General features: G+C 37.4%; 1 protein-coding gene across 1 annotated transcript; it reads right to left on the bottom strand.

Annotated features, from left to right (window-relative positions):
- Positions 1-720: 720 nt before the first annotated feature.
- Positions 721-1,683, bottom strand: LOC142437535 (olfactory receptor 2W1-like). The gene has a single exon (XM_075540652.1). It carries the CDS (start codon positions 1,681-1,683, stop codon positions 721-723), a length of 963 nt encoding a protein of 320 aa, XP_075396767.1.
- Between the last annotated feature and the right edge of the window lie 9,583 nt (positions 1,684-11,266).

The raw sequence follows: 11,266 nt of genomic DNA, 5'->3' as shown, positions 1-11,266 counted from the left end.
GTTTCAGATGGATCTTTTGACAATCAATGCTATAAACTGTATTGTCCTGAACTAAAATCCAAACTCACTGTCACTGAGGCCATTCCAATTCACAGTGACCTTGGAGGACAGAGTAGAATTGCTCCTTAGGGGTTCTAAGATTGTCAACCTTTAACAAAGCAGACTGCCTCATCTTTCCACAAGGTACCTGGTAGGTATGAAACACTCTCCTTTTGGTTAGTAACCCAACACCTAAGCCACTGTGCCCCAGAGCATGAGCACTTAATACACGTAGACATTTGGATGGCCTCCTAATTAATTCTACATACAAAATTGGCATTTGTATACTATAAAATGAAGAAATCATACCATGTAGAAAATGATTTGTTAGGATCTTTATTGCAGATCCAAGCATTAGGAGTGAACACACACACTTGATGATCAAAACAATTTCCATAGAGATTAGGAATAAACTCGTGCATTTAAATTCACTTTTACCTCCCCTTTATGTTATATTACAAGGAAAAAATAAAATTCCTGTGACTCGCTTACCTGAAGACGTTATGGTAATAGGGTAATCAGAGCTAAGAAGAATAATTATAATACTGTTTGCAGCCTCAAAATATGTACCTGAGAGAATTTTTATATTAACTCATTTCTATAATCTAGGGATTACTAATCTAGGTCGAAATTTAAATCAATGAGAAAATTAATGTTTACTTTTTACAAAATAATGTTTTCCTATGATTTGCAGTTCCTCTTCACTTTGGTAGATACATAGTCAACTCTCATGAGCTTCCTCAGTGCGCTCTTCATGTCCTTGTTTCTCAAGGTGTAGATGAGCGGGTTGAGGCTGGGAGTGATGATGGTGTAAAACAGGGTGAGGAATTTTCCCTGATCTTGGGAGGCACTGTTACCTGGCCTCAGGTACATGTAGATAATAGTTCCATAGAAGATGGACACCACAGTGAGATGAGACCCACAGGTATTCATGGCTTTTCGTTGGCCGGCTTTGGACTTCATTCTCAGCACAGCTCGAGCAATATAACCATAAGATATAACTATAAGGAAGAGGGGTGTAAGGACAAACACAATGCCTAAAGCAAACACCAATATTTCAACTGCTGTGGTATCTACACAAGCTATATGGACCATAGCTGGCAACTCACACAAGAAATGATTCAAAACATTGTTTCCACATCTAGGCAAATTCAGGGTAAGTGTACATAATACAAGACAACAAGTCAAACTGATACCCCAGACCATGATAATCATCCTGAGACATAGGCTTGGGCTCATGATTACCAAGTAATGCAAGGGTTTACAAATAGCTGTAAAGCGATCATAGGACATAACCGCCAGCAGAAGGCACTCAATGGAGCCCAACCACATGTAAACATAGAGTTGAATGACACACCCCACGTAGCTGATGGTTTTATCCGGTCCCCACAAGTTAACCAGCATCTGAGGCACGATGCTGGTGGTGAAACAGAGATCGAGGAATGATAAATTCCTGAGGAAAAAATACATCGGTGTGTGCAGATGGGCATCCAGGAGACATGCGAGAATGATGGCTGTGTTACCAGCCAGAGTAATTAAGTAGAAGACGGTGACAACTCCCGACAGGACTGTCTCCAAACTGGGATGATCAGAGAAGCCAAGCAGAATAAATCCCGGTAGTGAACTATAATTGTTTTGGGCCATAATCTTTTATTGCCTAAATTTTAAATAGAGGTGGGGAGGGGAGGGAAAGGGAAGAGGAGGTAAGAGGGGGAAGAGGAGAAGGAGAAGATGGTGTGTTAACATGGAGCATAGATGCAATCTAGTGAAACACAGCATGAAACAAAAGGCCAGAATTGATGTTAGTAGTTGAAAAATAAAACGTATTCCAGTCACATATAATCTAGTATTCGTTGCAGGTTCTCCTATGGTGGTTAACTCATAATTACATTTTCTATCTTGGTGAACTTGGGGAGTTTACTTACAAGGAAATTTCCAAGTTTGGAATAGATGTTCTAAAATGATGCGACCCTATGATTCTCTAACAAGCTAGTTATTTTAACATATTCTTTTATTTGGTCACAGAAGTCACTTAAAATTTTCTTGTAAAAATGAAGTAAGAGTGTCCCCTTTTACCAAATATTAGTTAATAGTGCCTTGATCCCCAGCATGTTATAAGAGATCTGGCATTTCTTCTTGAACCTTCATCCTCAGCATATATATTAACACCAAACAGTTCCATTTAAATATAGAAATATGTTAACTATATTATCACTTAAAAATTATATCCAGCTAATGAAAATCACCGCCATCTCTCTTCTTGGTCCAGATAATAACTTTGATTCCTTTTCATTGTTCTAAGATTTAATAAAGCCATGTAATCCATGTGCTTAAAAATTGTGAATAGTTTAACTGTACATTACATTTTAAAATATTCAAATTCTCTAAGATGGTTGAGATAGACCGGCATGATTTGTTCCCTGCCTGGACTCATTCTTGTCTCGCAAATCGCTTCGCCCTCATTCACGACGAGTCTTCTTTCAGGTTTTCCCACAGGCCAAGCTCATTTTTATCTAAAGCACCTAGCACCCTTCTCCTTCTTTGAGCAACTCACAATGATTCTTTAGTTTGTATCGTAAACGTTTCCTCATTAAAGAAGAATCCCTTGAACTTACTATATTTTTAACGTTGTATATTATATCGTGTATAAAGATCTCCTACAGAGATCCAGTAGAGCATGGAGCTTAAAAGCAGAATCAGAGAGTTTATGTGTCCGTCTCATCCCTATCAGTTACTTACTTGTGTGATTCTGGACAAGTTACTTAACATTTCTGGGGACAGTATTCTCATTGCTAAAAACAAGACAATAAAAATGCATTAGGTTGGGATAAATATTAATACAAGATTAAATGCACGATGCTTAGAATACTGCTAGTAACAATGTATGTTAACACTCATTAGTTACTACAATCATTAGAAGAATTATAATCATGCATCACTTAGATAAATGTTTAACTAACCTTTCCAATATATTACTCTAAGAGCTTTAAGAACCAGACAGGATAACTAGTTATCTTCACTGTATTTCTAATTCCTAAACCCCAAAACAAAAGCCAAATTGACTGCCCATCAAGTTAATTCTGACTCATAGTGAACCTCTATGATATGGTAGATTTTCTGAATCTGAAAATCTTTAGGAGAGTAAAAAGCCTCTTTTTTATCCCATTCCTAAAGCAGCAGCACTCAAATATATATATAATGTAAATATTTATAATTATAATATAATTTGACTAAACGAAAAGTTGATCCACACTAAGAATAACAATGAAAAATCATTTGATGCTGCTAGTTAGCATTTGTCATTACATTAAAAATTCAGGCTGGTTTCTTGTGGAGTTGTCTGTATAACAGGATAAAAAGTAATGGATTAATGAAGACTTGTTATATCTAAGTAATAACAAATTATTAATGTATTCAATTTTATAAAACATAATTTAAAAGATATATGTTTTGCTGTTTGAAGGACTAATAAGCCCAGCATTCCTTGCTAGTGACATAGATACAGCTTTTAAAGACACACATGAGCATATCAAAACTGCCAAACTTTCAGCGACTGAACAGATTAATGGTTCCCCTGATTTTGTTATTATTGTGTCTAAAATACTAACCTCTTGGTAACTGAATCAAAACTAACTTCCAGGTATTGCCCATTAGTAAATAATTGCAAGCAAACATTTTATTGAAAAAATAATAGTTAGTAACAGGCAAGTGTATGTAGCAGGTGTATATAAAAATGCAAAAATGACTTGTTTTTTGTTCTGTCATTTCAAGTGTATTTCTTATAGATCAAGAAAAATTCACTTCAGATTGTGGCCATAATTCAATAGCATACATGTCCACCAAATTAATGGACTAGAGTTATTTCAAGATAGACATTGGGTGATTTCCTCACAGTGTGTCTTCCAAAAACAGTGATTTGAGACTGGTTTCTGCCATTGACCAAGATATACAGTAAATAAAAATATCACCCTTTATATTGTATCAAAAGCTGTCATACATCATTGGATCTCTATAAAATTTAACTGGAGGATGAATATATAGTTTCTATTTTGATACACATGTTGGTGTGTGCATTGTACCAAACTTCTGACTAAAGCATGAAAAGTACATTACATTTTATTAAACGTTTATATTTAAATAGAAACTTTTAATCAAATCTAAGTTACTTAAAGTACACTAAAATAACATAAATGCAAAAATCACAATTCTTTAAAATTTTGTCCACTCCATGCTGTCAACTATTTTTATAGCTGAGTGTTTTCATTATATACATGTATTCTATATCTAAATCTGCATAGATCCCCCAAATTAAATATACATGTATTATATCTCTAAATCTGCATAGCTCCCCCAAATTAAAAGACCAGCTACTGACTCTGATAGCTTGCAAATAGTTTCCCATGCACATGAAATTTAGACATGAATCACAAATAGTGGATCTCTTCTACCTCACAGTCTTCATAACTAAAGTATGATACTGCAATTCTTTTGCAATTCACTCTACAATTTTCTTCCTTTATGTTCACTAAATCCAAATGCCTAAAATCATGAGTAAAGAAGCAGGTTCATGTCATTCTTTTATAATAAAGAACTGATTTCCTCCTTCCTGTTTGTTTATAATAGACATTTTTTTTCTGCAGAAATGCATTTAATGTGAGAGTTGGCAGAAGACAAGAAGAATCAGTCAGTATAGGATTAAGTTGTCTTCCCTCTCCCTCTGACAAGTTATGTTACCAATTCAGGCACAATATTTTGTTAGAGATATTAAAGATGTACATTACTGTGTTCCACAAAGGTGCTCTATTTCTCATTCTGTGTTGAGCCCTCTCTGGAGAAGAGAGATGCTGGCCCAGCATTTGCTCTCCAAGCTTCTTCCCTCCTGTGTTCTCCAAGCACCGCTGTGAATTCTGCTGTTTCCCAGGTGTCTGTTTAAGGTAGAGATTCCTAAAAGGACTCCACCTTCTTGAACACATGGATTCAAATGTGGAATGAGACCTATCCCAAAGCGTCAATTATTTCAACAAGCTTGCAAATAGGTCCTTATCCTAGAGAAACATTACACAAAGTAATCAACTAAGTCTCAGGCCCTTGTGAATGGACCATAGCTTCCAGCCTTTCTGTTTCCCAACTTGTTAACTATTTGCACTACTTAAGGACTTCCATTTAGAATAAGAATTGATTACAAATTTTCAACATTTCCTGAGAATTAAAAAAAGATAGGGATAAAAAGGAGGAATGGAACCAGGAAATAAAGGAAAGTTGTAGGATAAGTGATGTTCCATTGTGGGGAGTGAAATCAATAAAATGAAGCAAAATCTATATGAATTTTGGAGTAGAAAACTGACCTACTTTGTAAACCTTCAATCAATTCACAATAAAAAGTTCTTCTTTTTAGACTTGCCAGTATTCTAAATAGTGAATACTTTGAATTCGATATGTCTACAAAAAGTTTTTCAATTGTAATATTTTGTATGCATGAAACATTCACATGGGAAAATCTCACTTTCATTCATGTGTTTTTCTCTCTCCCCACTTTACACAAGCCTTATCTATATCCCCTTTTATTTGAAAGAACTCCTTCAGCATAGTCGTGTATTTCCTATTACAACTGAATTTCAGAATTTAGTACTACCATGAGCAAATTTTCTATTTTATTCAATGTTTTATTAGGGGCTCATACAAATCTTGTCACAATTCACACATACATCGATTGTGTTAAGCACATCTGTACATTAATTGCCCTCATCATTCTCAAAACATTTGCTCTCCACTTAAGCCCTTTGCATCAGGTCCTCTTTCTCCCCCCCCCTCCCAACTCCCCCCTCCCTCATGAGCCCTGGATAATTTTTAAATTATTATTTTGTTATATCTTGCCCTGTCCAATGTCTCCCTTCACCTCCTTTTCTGTTGTCCATCCCGCAGGGAGGAGGTCACATGTAGATCCTTGTAATCGGTTCCCTCTTTCCACCCGACTCTCCCTCTATCCTCCCAGTACCGCCACTCACACCCCTGGCCCTGAAGGTATCATCTGCCCTGGATTCCCTGTGCCTCCCGTACCTATCTGCACCAATGTACTGCCCCTGGTCTAGCCAGACTTGCAAGGGAGAATTCTGATCATGATAGTTGGGGGGAAGGGGAAGGAAGCATTTAGGAACTAGAGGAAAGCTGTATTCTTCATTAGTGCTACATAGCAACCTGACTGATTCATCTCCTTACATAGACCGCTCTGCACAGGGATCTCCAGTGGCCGACAAATGAGCTTTGGGCCTCCACTCTGCACTTGCCCCTTCATTCACTGTGGAAAGATTTTTTTTGTTCTGATGATGCCTTATACCTGATCCCGACACCTCATGACCGCACAGACTGGCGTGCTTCTTCCATGTGGGCCCCATTGCTTCTGAGCTAGATGGCCGCTTGTTTACCTTCAATCCTTTATACCCCAGCTGTTATCTCTTTTGATAGTCGGGCACCATCAGCTGTCTTCACCACATTTGCTTATGCACCCGTTTGTCCTCAGCGATTGTATCATGGAGGTGTTCACCCAATGATATGATTTTTTGTTCTTTGATGCCTGATAACTGATCTCTTCTGCACCTTATGATCACACAGGCTGGTGTGTTCTTGAATGTGGGCTTTGTTGCTTCTGAGCTAGATGGCTGCTTGTTTATCTTCATGCCTTTAAGACCAGAGATGCTACATCTTTTTTTAGCCGGGTACCATCAGCATTCTTCACCACATTTGCTTATTCATCTGCTTTGTCTTCAGTGGTTGTGTCAGAAGGGTGAGCATCATAGAATGCCAATTTAATAGAAGAAAGTATTCTTGCATTGAGGGAGTACTTGAGTAGAGGCCCAATGTCCTTCCCCCACCTTAATACTAAACCTATATAGGCACATTGATCTGTTTCCCCATCCTCATATATATATTTGCATATGCACATGTCTTTGTCTAGACCTCTATAAATGTCCTTTGCCTCCTAGCTCTTTCCTCTATTTCCTTTGACTTTCCTCCTGTCCCACTATCATGCTCAGTCCCAACCTGGGTTTCAACAATACCTTTTCTTTACATTACCGTACCTGACCCTGCCATACCCACCTCACCACCAATTTGGATCACTTGTTGTTCCTTTGTCCCTTGGCTTGTTAACACGCTCCCCTCCTCCCCCAGTTCTCACTACACTACCCACCCCCCACCAACTGTCGGTCCAGGTGTTTTCTTCTCCAGATTGTTCATCCAGCCTATCTTATTGGGACAGAGCTGCGGAGATAATAACATGCCCCAAAACAAGACAGAACAAAACCAAGCAACAATATACAACAAAACAACAACAAACCACTGACAAAGAACAAAACAAAACACAACAAGAAAGAAAAGCTTGTAGTTAGTTCAAGGATCGTTTATTGGCCTTTATGATTGTTTTCCAGTCCAGTCTGTTGGGGCACCACACGGTCCCAAATCCCACCTTCAGCATTCCCTGGCAACCTTGCCACTCCATTCCCTTGTTGTTCAGCTGCAATCACCCAGTGCTCTGCGTAGGTATGGTGGGATCAGGTCAGGCACAATTCCCACACTGTGTCTCAGGTGCTTTCCCCGGCAGGGCCATGGGTCAGTGAGGGATGTCATATCTCATAGTGGGGCTGGCCATGTGGTCCTCTCTGTGGACTGGCTGCTCTAATTGGGGTCATCGCCCTCAGGGCCTGGTGGGCCAGGATGTGCTCCACCCTCTCCTCCTCCCCCTTCATCTGCTCCCATGTGGTCTGATCAGATATGTAACCTCTCCTGGAGTTGCAGATTCAATGCCATCCTTTGAAATAAATTCTTTTGGGGGGAGGAGCAGGCATCCACTTAGCAGGCATCCACTAACTACAATACTCAGTGCTTGGGCCAGCCCCCAAGACCTCTCCACTGGTTCCTTAATCCATGTTGCCATGTTGCATTAACACATTGGGGCAATGGGTTGAAGTGTGGTCCCTCCCCAAATTTTCTATTTTCATTTGAAGAACTGAAATGTATACATTTCATATTCACATCCACTTAAATTACTTTCTCTTTTAAAAATAAACATTTCATTAGGGGCTCGTACAACTCTTATCACTATCCATACATATACATACATCAATTGTATAAAGCACATCTGTACATTCTTTGCCCTCATCATTTTCAAAGCATTTGCTCTCCACTTAAGCCCTTTGCATCGGGTCCTCTTTTTTTCCCCCTTCCTCCCCACTCCCCCTCCCTCATGAGCCCTTGATAATTTATAGATTATTACCACTTTAATTATTTCCATATAATAAATTTCCTAGTTTCTTACTCCTTAACGCATGACTATATCCAAGAGATTTTCTACTTTGGTGATATTAGCTAGATTTCTTTTAAGTTTGGAAAACCGTATTTGAGAGCCTCATATTTTTTATTCATTTCACTAAATATTGCTTATTCGTGCAGCAGAAATGCATTTTACTTTTACTTCTGGCTTGAATATGAAATTTCTTTCCTTATATTTTTTAAACTTACCTGGTTACAGTTTCCCAGATTTAATAATGAACACCTTACTGGTATAGTTTTATAAAAGTAACTTCTTTTATTTTTGAGATTGATAAAAGGAAAGACATTATAAAGTTTCCAATACACTATTTATGAGAATAGATAGCAATACTGTTTTTAAAAGTACACAGAAGAAATTTGTGAGAAATATAAAATATGAAATCGGTAGAATATTCCATTTTCAGATGAAAATAATCTACTTTGAATGTGAAATGAGTTATATAGTTTAAATATAAATAAGGAAATATTTTTAAATCTAATTATTTTGCAAGAAAAATAAAATTTTACAGAAAAATCGTGCGTGTTATTTTTTTTCATAGTTTATACTTTGAATAATATTAACCTTATAGACACTTTAAAAACAATGAAAACTTTTAAACTATAATTAACTGCATAGTCTTGCTTTTTTTCCAGTTCATCTCAATATGTCTGCTCTTTTTGAGCAAATATAGGATCTGAACATACAAATCCATTTCAAAATACACAGTGGTAAATCTAGAAGTCTTCTCATTACAATTACCAGTTGCCATTGATACAAAGCTGATTTAATGTAACCGTGACTCCATGTCAGATAGAACTGCTTCATGGGGATTTCAATGGCTGATTTTTCACAAGTAGCTCTCCAAGTTTTTCTTAGGAGGTACCTCTGGGTAGACTTGAATCTCTAATCTTCTGGTCAATAGCCAACCACCCACAAATTCCTAAAATATCCCATTATTGTTGTTGTTGTTGTTAGCTGTCTTCCAGTAGATCGCAACTCACAAGGAGGGCCCATGCGTAGAACTATCCCAGCATTTTCAAGGAAAGCACATCATCAGACTTTTCCTCCAAGGAAAGTGCATTCAAACTGCCAACTTCGGGGGGAAAAATAGTACGGGTGGGGGAAGGGGGGAAGCTGTTAAATAAAATTCATTTATATCCCATGGCTTTTAGTGCCATTAATTGGGTTTTGATTCATAGTAACCCTGTAGCACAGGATAAAGCTGTCCGTGAGGTTCCAAGGCTGTAACACTTTAGAGGAGTCAGCTTTCCTATTGGAAGAATAGAAAGCTTCCCTATTAATAACTGACTTGATTTCTACCTACTGAAAAAACAATGTTTGCACCATTATGTTAGAAACCAAGAAAAACTGAGGTAAGCAGTAAGCATTGCATACTTTACTCTCCAGGAGTTATATCTGTGTCCACTAATAATGTATTGGTTGTATGTTTTCCTAGATCATGCCAAACTGAGACAATAATATGCAATCACAATTAATGATAACTTTGTAAGGAAAAAAGGACAACGGGACTAATAAACAATAATAATGATAAAAGAAAAAAGATTGAAGTTGTCAAATATTTCATCTTAATGGGATCCACAATGAATGCTCAGGGGAGGAGCAGTGAAGAAATCCATTAACGTCGTGATGATAGCCGTATCAGCCTCCAATAAAATGTTTTTTTTAATAAAATACAGATGATGTGAAAAATAACAAACCCATTAACATAGTGCAATGGGAAAATCTGCACAAGACCTCTTTAAAGTATTGAGCATAAGATGTCACCCTGAAACTTAAGTGCACCCGAGTCAGGCTATGGTATTTTCAATACCTCATATGCATGCAAAAGCTGGACAATGAATAAAGAAGACTGGAGAATTGAAGCATTTGCTTTATTGTATTGGCAACAACTGTTAAAATCCTCATGGACTGCTAGAAGTATAAACATATCCATCTTGGAACATTCCTTAGAAGGGAGGATGGTAAGACTTCAGCTCATGCATTATCTTATGGTCTTTGGACATGTCATCAGGAAGGACCAAGCCCTGGGAAAGGACATTATGCTAAGTCAAGTAGTGGGTCTGGGAAAGAGATGGAGACCTTTGATGACATAGATTGACACAGTGACTGCAACAATGGACTCTACATAGGACCAGGCAGTATCTTCTTGTGGGTAAGGTAGCTCTGAGTGGAAACCAACTCAGTGAACTTCACAAGAATAAAAATTATGTAGTAGAGTGATGTGAGCGCTACACACACACACACACACACAGATATTAATGGATTATTATATTGCTACTCAAAAATGTCCACTAACACAAAATAAATTCTCCTTTTCATCTGAACCTCATTCTGGAGTCACTTTATTTCTCTTAACCTAAATACTTCTTTGTTATTAACAGTTGATTTGTATTAACTTTGACACTCAGTATGTATCAAAATGAATATGATCATTTTTTATTTCTATTTTACCATTAGGACTGGTTCATTCAATTGATGGCATATCTTTGATAAAGTGGCAATATAAATAGATGAATTTGGAGATATATTCAATATTGTTCTTATGTGCTATTTGAAACTACCTGGTAGCTTTGAATGATATTTATGATTTAGAGAATTACATCTTCTTTGAAGTTTTCAGTAGCAGAGTATTTCAAGTGTTTGAATTTGCCTCATCAGAATTTTCTACAATGATAAAACTATTTAGAATAAAACCTGAACCAGGTTAAAATATTTATTTTCTTAAAGTACGTGAGAGCTTCACACAGTGGGAAGAAGGCGGAAACAACCTAAGTGCCCATCAGCAGATGCATGGATAGGAAAATGTAGTGCAGAATTGAAGGAAGGTAAGAAAGTGATCACTAAGCAAAGTGCGTGGGAGATAAATGCACGGAAGATCAAAGGCATAAATCGGACCTGAAC

This window comes from Tenrec ecaudatus, chromosome 1, assembly GCF_050624435.1.
Source record: "Tenrec ecaudatus isolate mTenEca1 chromosome 1, mTenEca1.hap1, whole genome shotgun sequence".
Lineage (NCBI taxonomy): Eukaryota > Metazoa > Chordata > Mammalia > Afrosoricida > Tenrecidae > Tenrec > Tenrec ecaudatus.
The sequence above is the reverse complement of the archived record's forward strand: the minus strand, read 5'-3'. Positions and strand labels throughout refer to the sequence as shown.

Excerpts from the sequence above, each read along its gene's own strand:
- LOC142437535 (XM_075540652.1), bottom strand. The coding sequence starts at position 1,683 with ATGGCCCAAAACAATTATAGTTCACTACCGGGATTTATTCTGCTTGGC.